The sequence below is a fragment of the Lytechinus pictus genome, chromosome 6 (genome assembly GCF_037042905.1).
Source record: "Lytechinus pictus isolate F3 Inbred chromosome 6, Lp3.0, whole genome shotgun sequence".
In the NCBI taxonomy this organism is placed as follows: Eukaryota; Metazoa; Echinodermata; class Echinoidea; order Temnopleuroida; family Toxopneustidae; genus Lytechinus; species Lytechinus pictus.
In genome coordinates this window covers 22,994,007-23,005,360 of record NC_087250.1, presented here as the reverse complement: position 1 = coordinate 23,005,360, position 11,354 = coordinate 22,994,007, and the positions used below count along the sequence as shown (strand labels likewise).

Sequence of the window (11,354 nt, the reverse complement as noted above, 5' to 3'; positions counted from 1 at the left end):
AAGGGTCACATCCCTGACACTTTAACATCATATCATTACTTATATTCGCTTTAAAATATAAATATGTTGTGATTCGGTATATCAGTGACCACTCATGAGTTATGGAAATCCAAACATAAAGACGCTAGCTTCTCGAATGATAAACTACAGAAAACTATCTGGTATTGATGTGGAAGCGTACATGGCTCTGGAAAGTGGCAGGTGGGGGGGGGGGCCGGGCTGAGCCAAAAATCAAAATCATATGGTCAGTTTTACGTTTCTGTACACATTTTTGGAAAAAAGTGTGGGGGGAGGGGGCTAAAGCCCTCCTGCCCCCCCCCCCCCCCGCTTCCGCGGCCCCTGAGCGGGGGTGCAAAGGCAGGGCAACACCTCCTGGAATTCTGGAATATGTGGAAACAAATATAGAAATGTAACCAAATGACCTTTGATTTTGTAGTGACAATATTTTTAGTTTTATCTTTTGCTTGTCAAATCAGCATCCCCAGTAAAAAAGAATTGGAAAGATTAAATAATCAGTCTTGGCACGAGATACTTTATTATAATATAAATGAAGCATTTATCAAATGGGAAGCGCTGTTAATGACAGCTGTTGACTAGCCATATGCCTATCAGAAGTAGGACTGCGTGGAATACTCGAACGCCGGTGATAACTTAACACCAGCCTGGTGTATCTTTACCGGTCCACACCAGAAAGCTGTTGTTCAAAACAACAGTGTGGCGTTAGGCTAACACCAATTTGGCATAGAGGTCTAACACCCTTGAATAAACCAATATCGGTTTGATTCTTCATGCAACGCTTCTTTGATGTGGACCGATATTACTTACTTACTTACTTACTTACTTAATTAATTACTTACTTACTGAAATACTTACTTTCTTACTTACTTAACTTTCTTACTTACTTTTTTACTTACTGACTGACTTATTTACTTACTAATTACTTACTTACTGACTTACTTACTTATTTTCTTACTTACCTACTTACTTACTTACTTAGGCCCTACTTACTTATTAATGCCTTTACTTGTTATTTCATAAAAGTCCAATATATGGACTACAATGAAATCATTATTATCTTCTGAGAAAACCAACTATGTCTTTTTACTAACCCTCGGGTTACTCACAAAGAACATAATGATGAGCAAAGTGAAAGTTTTGATTATTAATTTGCAAATATCAGGGCTGATTTAGCATCCAAGATTCCTTGCAAAATACAAAAAGAAATGGAGACAATATTAATTTTGTTGTTGGCGTCATTACATAAAAGAATGGTTACAAAATGTGATTCTTTTGGTTATGATTATTTTTCAACAGAGTGCTTCTTGTTATAAAATGATGAGTAAAATAATTTTTAATGAAATATTTCTGTTCAGGTCATGGTTTGACTAAATTGAGGCCTTCTTTAATCTATCTTGTACGTACAGTAAAATTCTCTTACATAACTAATATGGGAGATTTTTCAGAAAATTATGCATTTATTTTTTAATGACAAAATGTATTTTGTAACAAAATTTAGTCTTGTATCACCTTTTTCACACGATGATATCGTTTTTGACTAGATATAGACTGAGCTGAATCAATAATTAATCGAGTAAAATTTGGCGCTCCATACATCTGAGTTAATGCCGACGACTGCGGCATTTAGAGCGAATAATATGCTGTACTTTGCCGGAAAACTCAAGCCGTCATCGGTAATACCGAGAAAATTTAGGGCAGGATGGAACTGGATGACAGATTTACCAAAAAGTAGGCAATTCTGTGGCTTGGATATTGGACAGAACAACAAAAACTTTACCATGTAAGTCAGTCACTGCACGAACCTTCATTCGTTTTCGCATCCTCACGTCTGATCACGTAGAGCTGAACGTGCCCAGCGCCAGCGCCAGCCGGGTAGGCGAGCGGGATGTGACCATAGTTTCGTCGGGCGATGCGGAGGTGCATTTACGCCAGTACAGCCTATAGTGAACGGTTGTTGATTACCCTGTCCCTGGGCGGCCTTTTTTAAAATCTATCTTTCGGCCTTTTTAATTTATCTTTCGGTATGAAATAAAAAGGGCATGTAGCAGTATTATCCTGGTTTAACTTAAGTCACCAACACCATGCCATGGCAGTGACCAGTCCATTCACTGCCGTTTAATTCGGCAGCACTGGTGACTTCTTTCCACTCCCATATTATAACATTCACTCATTCAACGAACAAGGTTATCGATTACCTCGGGCGAAGATCGTGCAGGCTCCACTTCACTACCGCTACACTACGCTCCACCTACCCGAACTTCGGGACGGTGAACCAATTCGGATATACCGAGTCACAAAGGTGGGATGGCAATCATGTTTATCGTAAAAATTAAAGAAAAAAAATATAACGAGAAAGATGAATGACTTAATATCTTATTCTTACTCTACACCCGTATTTCACTCCGTGTCCATCCTCCGATTATCCTAAAAATTTGTGATTTTGGGCCAGTATCTTTTCCTCACACGTATTATTCACAGCCGATTTCAAAACAACGCATGCGAATGCGACTGATTGGTGACGGATCGCATAGGTTCACCGTCCCGAAGTTTGGGTAGGTGGAGCGTAGTGTAGCGGTAGTGAAGTGGAGTGGAGCCTGCACGAACTTCGCCCGAGGTAGGTACTAGGTTATGATATAACATTGTCATTAACGTCTTTGTACACAACGAGTGCACACACACGAGAAGAGAGGTGACTAATTCCCGATAAGGCCAGGCTTGATTAATAAAAGGCTGAGTAAGCTAGAAGCCTGGCCTGTAATTTTCTGGTAAATATCTATGGGTAATGCCGCATGGGTCCATGTGGGAAAAAATTAAACGGCCGTGTAACTGTAAGCATCGCTTCACACTAACTTTTTCTTGGTGGCCCAATCTGTCCACCAAAATCATAAATATCATATTTTTGGTGGCCCTAAAACAATAGAAACATTACAATTTATTAAAATCTTTGGTGGCCCGACTCTCATTTTTGGTTGCCCTGGGGCGGTATTCTGAAAGCTAAATTAGTACTCAATTAGCATTTTGGTATTCTGAAAAGTCACTTAAGTGCCCCTTTCCGTATTTGGCAGGGTTGAGTTGCGCTGCACGCACCTGCAATAGTACGCATTATGACCGCGCGAAGACTAAATTGAGTAGTTACAAGACTTGGTATTCTGAAAAGTCTCATGACATAGCGCTCAATTAGCGGACTTTCCAGTGGGGAAAGATAATAGCGATAAGAGGTCCATTAAGTCTCATCATCTCTTGCTAAATGTGGCTTTCATTTCCTATAAATATCATCAAATTTGTTTAATACTGCGACCAAAATTAGGAGGAAGGAAGAGAATAAAAGAGAAATGTATAAAAAGGGAATAGAATAAAGAGAAAGAAGGTGGTATATAAAAACAAGTAAAGTAAGGAATAGGCCTATATTAATTTTGGTAACAAAGAAATTAGAAAAGAGGGAAAAAGGAAACAGAAATTAATTGTGTACTTATAGGGGTAATATGACTATTATTTTGTTCTATATTAACATCATAAAGTGTTTTGTTTTTGCACATTATTTTGACAATAATGAGATTGCCAAATCACGGTAGGTGCAGCAATGTTCAGGGGTGAATCAAACCATGTTTCCGACAATAAAACAAATAAGCATAGACCCCTTTAGTATTTAAATTAATATTCTCTCATAGAATAATATACAAAAAAAAAAAAAAAAAGTGGGCGATGCCATCGTTTTCCCCACCTATAAAATTTTAAATGTCATAACATTTGTACATACATCCTATTTTATTAAAATTTCGTGTTTTTTTTAATTATGCTTGTTTGATTTTTAAAATCTTTTTATTCGAATCAGCATTTTTTTGGAGAAGATTTCTCATATTAATGAAAAGTATGTTATTTTTTTAAATGAGTAGGAATTAAGTTAAAGAAGTCCCCCCATCAGGGCCCGAGACAGAGGCAAATAAAATATTGTAAAAAAAAACAAAGAAAGCTACAAATGGATTCATAGTTGGATGTGCAAATCAGAATGCATTCGAAAAAAAAGAGAAAAGCACAAAGGTACAATAAATGAGAGAGAACGGGACAAGACAAGAGTAAACTTCAACAACATGACGAACCTCTAGTCTCCGATGCAAATACTTTTAGCATTATTTTTTAGCAAAGATTCTTTGTATTAAGATCATGGCGCAGTGCACCTGCAGCAGCTGGGCGCTGCGCTGCAAGCCAGCAAAGTGAAGAAACACTGCGCGCTAGTAGAAAATTTTATGTTGTAAGAGCGCATTTGATTGGCTAATTCGGCTCAGTAGGGGAGTGTCCTAAAGGGAGTTAATTGAGCGCTAATAGAGTTTTCAGAATACGAATTTGGAGGTACATTAGCGCTCTATTAATTGGGTAACTTATGAGGATACTTAAGTGGAAACTTATGAGGAAACTTATGAGACTTTTCAGAATACCCCCCCTGGGCCACTGCTAATTTCGAGCCCTGGTTTAAGTAACCTAGGGAGCTCTGGCCCGCTTTGCGTGCCTGAGCCCAGGACTCATCCGTGTAATACTAGTCAAACATATACTCTCCAAAATGGGGTAGAATGGGGTCGCAATAGCACTCCAAATAAAAGGGGGGGGAAATAAATTATGCACTTACCACGATTATATGGATAAAGGTCTATCATGACACAGAATCCTGACATCGAGGCACAAACTGGACCCTCAAAAAAAGGAAAAGTTCTGTCTCGTTCTTTCTCCTGTCAATATTGAAAACAAAATGGCAGACAGATGACAAGAAAAGAAGGGGAAGAGGAAAAGAAAGATGGGAGGGAAGAAAGAACAGATAGAGAAATTGATCCAGGGGTCAGAGGGGCCTTGGCCTGGCTGCCCCCCCCCCCAGAAAAAAGGGGGAAAAGACAGAAAAAAGAAGAAAAGTAAAAAATAAATAAAGGAAATGGAGATAGAAGAGGAAGGAACAGGATGAAAGATGGAAATCAGATCCAGAAGGCTGGTGGGGCCTTGTCCCCACTCCCCCCAAAAAAAAGAGGGGAGAGAAGAAATAACAGAATTTAAGATGGGGGGGGGGGGTCCTTTAGCCATCCGGCATCTGGATCTGTTTCTCTAACTTTAATGATGTTCCTCATCTCTCCCCCTTTCCTTTATGTTTCTTATTCTCTCTCTTTCTCCCCCTTTTGTTCCCCTTTCCATCAGTATGTCTCTTTTTTTTTTTTGGGGGGGGGAGCATAGCCCCTTCGGCCCCCTTGATCCATTTTTCTACCTTTAGTATTCTTATTTTCCTCTCCCCTTTCCCTTAATTTCTTCTTCCCTCTCATTTTCTTAATTTTCTCCTTTTCTGGCTTTTTGAAAGGGGGGGGGGTGAGGCCCCTCTGGTCTGCCTGGATCCATTTCTCTATCTGTTCTTTCTTTTCTCCATCTTTCTTTTCCTTTTCATCTTTTCCTCCCCCTCCCTTCCCCTCCTTTGGGTGGGGATGCCCTTCAAGCCCCATGGATCTGTTTCTATCTTTACTTTTGCTCTTTCCACTATTTCCTCTTTTTCAAAAGAAGTGTTTGTCTCCCTTTTTTTTTGGGGGGGGGGTCCCTCTGCCCCCCCTTGATCCGTGTTAGGTTAAACCAACTGAACAATGGACAAATTTGTGCTTTGTTCTGCAATCATTACTAGACTTTGTGTTGCGGGCCCCTTAAAAAAAAAGTTATCACATTTTATTATTTTCATCCCCAGTGTTCTCTCTCTAAAATATTAAATATGTGTAACAAAAGGTAAAGTTACTTGGTCAATTGAATACGAATGTGCTTATTGGCAGATGCATTTGTGGAATTTCTTTCATCTAGCTGGGTTATCTGAAAAATATTTTTATTATTAAAGTAAAACGATTTTGAGAATGGCAATGCAGTATCATTTTGAAATGTCTTTAACATATGATAATTCTGTTATTCTCTCTCTTTGATTTCTCTCAAGGCTTAGGTTTTCACTCCTTCACCAATTCAGGGCGCTGCCTGCTCGATCGACACCGCCCTCCTTCCGCCATCTCTTAAGACATTGCGTGCGCAGGATTCAGGGTCAAGGGTCTATCTTGAAGGGCGAGAGAGGAATTAAAGGTTAGCAAGACCATGAGTTAACATGAGTTAACCCTATAAGCCAGGCTGGACATTTTTTCAACTGTTTCTTGGCCAGGGGGGGGGGGGGGATCTCAACTAACAATTGTGCAAGCTCCGCAAAAATGGGCACAATAGTAGTGTGTGGAAATTTTTTTAGAAAGAAGTAGATTTTTATTAATTGATATGCATTCATTCTGCTAGGCGCCATATTTAACAGTCAGACCACCTATCTTTATGAGCTCTGATATTGATAAACTGTTTGCTCGACTTTTGTTGATTTGTTTCAACTTATCCATTTTAACTCCATTTTTAACTGCACATGTATATTCATTGTTAATCTTACTAATTTTGATTATTTTCATATGGGTATTGTGTAAGCATGTACAATTCAGTCTGTGACTGCCAATCATGTTTTTTGTTTTTTGCAATAAACCTGAATTGAATTGAACTAATTTATGGATAAATTATGGATAAAAATTCATATTTGCGAAATAAATGTTCCATAATTTTTTGATGTTTATTCTTTGTGGCATTCCTTAAAATTGTGTTTGAAAAAAAGTTTTGATTTCCTAATATGAATTGTTTATCTTTGTTTCTCTAGATTTATTGCAGAACCATTTTTAAGCACAATCATGCTAAAATTAATTAATTTCACCTGGCTGACGGAAGTAGAAATAATCATATCTTTATGAATAAGATGAGTAGAATTGAATTTGCATTGACTTTGTTCATGAAATCATGCTTTGGAGCAATTTTGGGTCTAATGTGCTCTTACTTATACTTAATATTACATAACTATGAACCCCCCGTGTTGCATATTTGGTCTTGAAGGATGTGCAGGACTTGAGAGTAAAAGTCAGCGAGCGGCGTTGTTGAAAAATTTTGCGCTGGGGAAAATTTGCAGAAAGTTAAGGGGGGGAGGTTTGATTCACCCGCACACTTGTTCCTCAATTTGTTTTCATGATCTGTACAGGGATATGGACGCCTTCTTGGGCGTAAGCATTTAGGGCCAGAGCCGGGGTAGCTCTGCATGCTGGCTGGTTCTTGGTTATCAGGCTTGGCAAGTATGCAATTCTGTTTGACTTTGGTTGATAGCAAATAACCTGTTCTTCAATTTATTTTGTTATCTGAACAGGGACATGGACGCCTTCTCGGACGCTGGCCTTCGGGGTCGGAGCCGGGGTAGCTCTGCATACCGGTTCCAGAATACATCGGGCAGAATGTACATTTAAAGCAACTGGAGCCACAAGGCTCCTGGAGAAGGAGACCAACGGATCCGGCCTGGAGACCAACGGCGGGGAGCACTTCTGGGAGGTCCTCAAGTTCTTGAGGGAAGACGTCCTGTATCTCCTGTTAGCTGTTGCAGTAAGTGTCCGATTGGTTGCGCCAGAACTCTTGGTTTGAAGACAGAAATAACGAAGAGTACTGTACATAACATTTTAATAAATGGAACATGTTTCAAGGTTCGCACTTCATAATCAGCCTAAAATTAAAAAATAGAGTCACTGGTATATATACATTTTGGATATCTGGAAATATTTTCTTATTGTAGTTAAATGAATACAAAGGTATGTGGAACAAGGTTAATATAAAAGAAAGAGTTAAAGTAAAACTATGTGGGTGATAGGTCAGTAGGGGTGGGGTTGAATACCATTGTATTCTTGTAAACTTACAAGTTTACATTCTTCTAATTACATTGATATCCAAAATGTATAAATACCAATGACTGTTTTTTATTTTAGGCTGATGATGAGGTGTAAACCTTGAACCATGTTCCGTTTATCAAAAAGTTTTATTCTTTTCATTATTTTTGTCTTCAAGTTGATATCGTTTCGTTCTTTTGGAAATAAACTCTTGGTTTATATGTGACCAGGCACCCCAAAACCAACAAAAAGTCGCCAGGAAAAGCTCTCTGTAAATAGCCAAAATTAGTAATTTTGGGTCTTCATAAAGCAAAAATTTAAAAAGATACTTTTTTCCTGTTTCATGAAGACTTGTTATAATAACAAAAAGCAAAATTTCTATAACAAATTTACCATCAGCCAATCATATTGAAGGATTTCAGTGTTATAAAAATTTGTTATTCTAACAAGCCTTATGAAATGTGGCCCTTATTAACTCTTCATTTTTATGTCAAAATTTAATGTTAATTAGAAACCAGGATAAAAAAAATTTTGACACAAGGTTTGGGGAACTGTCTTGAAGTTTGACAGAAACTGCTCCATGTCCACGTAGTCATGTTTGAGTGAATCCCAAACTTCAAAAGATATTTTCCCTTTTTTGAAGCTCTCAATTAGTTTTGTCTGCATTCAAGCAAGTACTTCTTTGGGTTATTTTGATTAAATTTATCTATAATTAGGTTATCTATTATTTTTGTCTCGCATATCAGAGCGAGACTATTGGTACTGCTTCTAAATCCGGATATCCCTGTTCTCATTATTCCCTCTGATCACAGAGCGCTATGTTAGCTGCCTTCATCAACGTTCAGATTCCCTTGCTTCTTGGTGACCTCGTGCAGGTGGTGTCAGAGTTCACTGGCAGAGAGCATGCTGGGAACTATCTAGAAGCCGTTGCTCGGCCAGCCCTCCGTCTTACGTCAGCTTATGGCATCCAGGTTTGAATTTGAGTTCACGGGTTGTCATGAATTGCTTTTTTTAATTTAAAAAAAGTGTTTTGGGAATTGAGTATTTTTAATCATTACAATGGATTTAAAATTCATGTCCAAACAAACAATGGAATTATACCAACCCTATTTGAATCAGGATAACACTAATATGCCCCCGGATTATAGTAAGCCTCTTGTATACACTATATTACTCTCTCCATGAAATCAGAGGGTCGTGTGTTCGAATCCCTTGAACTTATATTTCTCATACTTTTCTTCCTTTTCTCCTTTTCTTACTTCTTTTCCTCCCTTTTCTTTTTGGTTTGCTTCATTTTGTGTAGGCAGTATGTACCTGTAGTTACATTGCTATCCTCTCCTCCGTCGGAGAAAGGTTGGCATCCAGGCTCCGAACAGCTCTCTTTAGCTCTCTCCTCAAACAAGACATAGCCTTCTTCGACGTACATCATACGGGTGAATTAGTGAACAGGTAAAGGTAGCACGCACCAAATTAGATTTCAGTGAGGGGATGCAGGATGTGCTAAAAGGCACAGCTCTGACTAAAACAGGTGCCGCATCAAATGGTCTTTTAAAACACTTTGATTATACAAATGCCTGCCAAAAGACGTATTTTTGAAGATCTTTTTTACAATAGATGGATCTGTGTCTTTAGCAGGAATACCTCTAAGCACCTTTCTCTGACACTTTTAGACTCACCTTTGCAAAAATCAGCTCTTTTAATCACACTATATCTGTTTTTCTGTTTTATGGTAACTCCCGTAGGAACTCGGCAGGACAGCATTTTGCTGGTAAATGCCAACTTGGTATATAACCAATTACCTACGAAATATTTTACGTCTAGGTTAATCAGTCACAGTGGCTGACCTTCTAGACGACAGATATTACTCTCGGGCCCTTTTATTAAAGTGGAGACAATGGCAGAGTGGGGATTCGAACTCACAACCTTGCGATTATGAGTCCAATGCTCTAACCACCGGACCACACGTATAGAGACGCTGCACATTTTCCACAGCACCGTTCCTGTAGCCATAGTGCCTTGTAACGAAACTGAGGAATAACCAGAGAAAACGCGCTGAGTGCAATTAAAGCAAAAAGACACTCTTTGTTGTGGCACCTTCACTGTAGTCAGAGCTGCATCTTTCACACATGCCAACCGTCCCCTTTTTAGAGTATTTGTTCCTCTTTTTTGCTATAAATACCCCAATACTTGTTACTTTAAAAAAAAAAATCTGATCTTGGAGTATGTAATATACACAGCACGTGACACTAGCGCCGGTCCGACAGTCCCAGTCTGGTAAAAATCATTGTCGGGCCAGTAACTTGTTGCATGAAAAGAACAAGTAAATTCTTGCCTACAAGCACATTTTTAAAAGGGTGAATTATCACATGTTCTCACCAAAACTGGCTGGCGATTGTTACATTGAGACAAATTTTTAAAAATACTCTCTTTTTTGTCAAAAAAATTGTTTTTTTTTCCTTATAAGAATACTTATTTTGGTTGTAGAAGGTTGGCAGGTCTGATCTTTTATCAAAGCTGAGAAATTTAGGTGCTGTAAAAGAGGGCCTTTGAATCCCACTAAAATGTGCTCAGCATCTTTCACAGTGCAGGGGCCCGTTGCAGAAAGAGTTGCGATCAAACGCAACTAAACAAATCTTGTGCAACTTGATTTTCAGCCAATGAAGCACCTGTATTCGGGACTAGCGCTTGATATTTTCGCATACATTCGTAATTCCGAAGCTTCGTTATTCCGAAGGTTCGGTTATTCCGAAGGTTCGTTTTTCCGAAGGTTCGTAATTCCGAAGGTTCGTAATTCCGGAGGTTCGTTAATCCGAAAACGAAATAAGGTTCGTAATTCCGAAGGTTCTTTAGTCCGAAAATGAAATGAGGTTCGTAATTCCGAAGGTTCATTAATCCGAAAACAAAATGAGGTTCGTAATTCCGAAGGTTTGTTAGTCCGAAAACGAAATGATTAACGAACCTTATTTCGTTTTCGGACTAACGAACCTTCAGAACAACGAACCTTATTTTGTTTTCGGATTAACGAACGTTCGGAACAACGAACCTTATTTGTTTTCGGATTAACGAACCTTTGGAACATCGAACCTTATTTCGTTTTCGGATTATCGAACCTTCGGAGTTACGAACCTTCGGAATAACGCCACAAATGTTCGGATTAACGAACCCTTTTTCGATTTCGTATTAACGAACATTGAGGTATAGGCAATTTACGTGTTTCGGAATTACGAACCTTCGGAATAAAGAACCTTCGGAATTACGAAGTGTAACCGATATTTTGACTTGTGTTTAAGCGCAACTCTTTCTGCATCAGGACCCTGTTCTCACAGCCGCATTGCCTTGTCTATGTTGAAATCAGGGATTAGTGGTGAGAACATGCTGAGTAGAATTATAATGATATTAATACATATAATAATGTTAATCGTGATAATAATAAAGATTTTATATAGCGCATATCACATTATAGCTATGTCTCAAGGCTCTTTAGAATATAAAGAATAGAAAACGATACTGAGTTCGCTTTGTTGAATTGAGGTACGGTGATGGCTTTGTGTGTATTCATCATGTTTATGCTATTTAGCGCATTATAACCAGATTTTTATTATTATTATGTAT

The 11,354-nt window shown here is 38.6% G+C and overlaps 1 protein-coding gene across 1 annotated transcript in view; it reads left to right on the top strand.

The window, feature by feature from the left end:
- Nucleotides 1–1,595: 1,595 nt before the first annotated feature.
- LOC129263101 (mitochondrial potassium channel ATP-binding subunit-like) overlaps nucleotides 1,596–11,354 on the top strand; it is a 39,219-nt gene continuing 29,460 nt past the window's right edge. Inside the window, exons 1-5 of the mRNA XM_064101234.1 lie at nucleotides 1,596–1,798; nucleotides 5,960–6,099; nucleotides 7,235–7,464; nucleotides 8,555–8,713; nucleotides 9,046–9,191. Of these exons, the coding sequence (XP_063957304.1) occupies nucleotides 1,623–1,798; nucleotides 5,960–6,099; nucleotides 7,235–7,464; nucleotides 8,555–8,713; nucleotides 9,046–9,191 (851 nt within the window). The 5' untranslated portion in view covers nucleotides 1,596–1,622. The remainder of the gene's footprint in view (nucleotides 1,799–5,959; nucleotides 6,100–7,234; nucleotides 7,465–8,554; nucleotides 8,714–9,045; nucleotides 9,192–11,354) is intronic.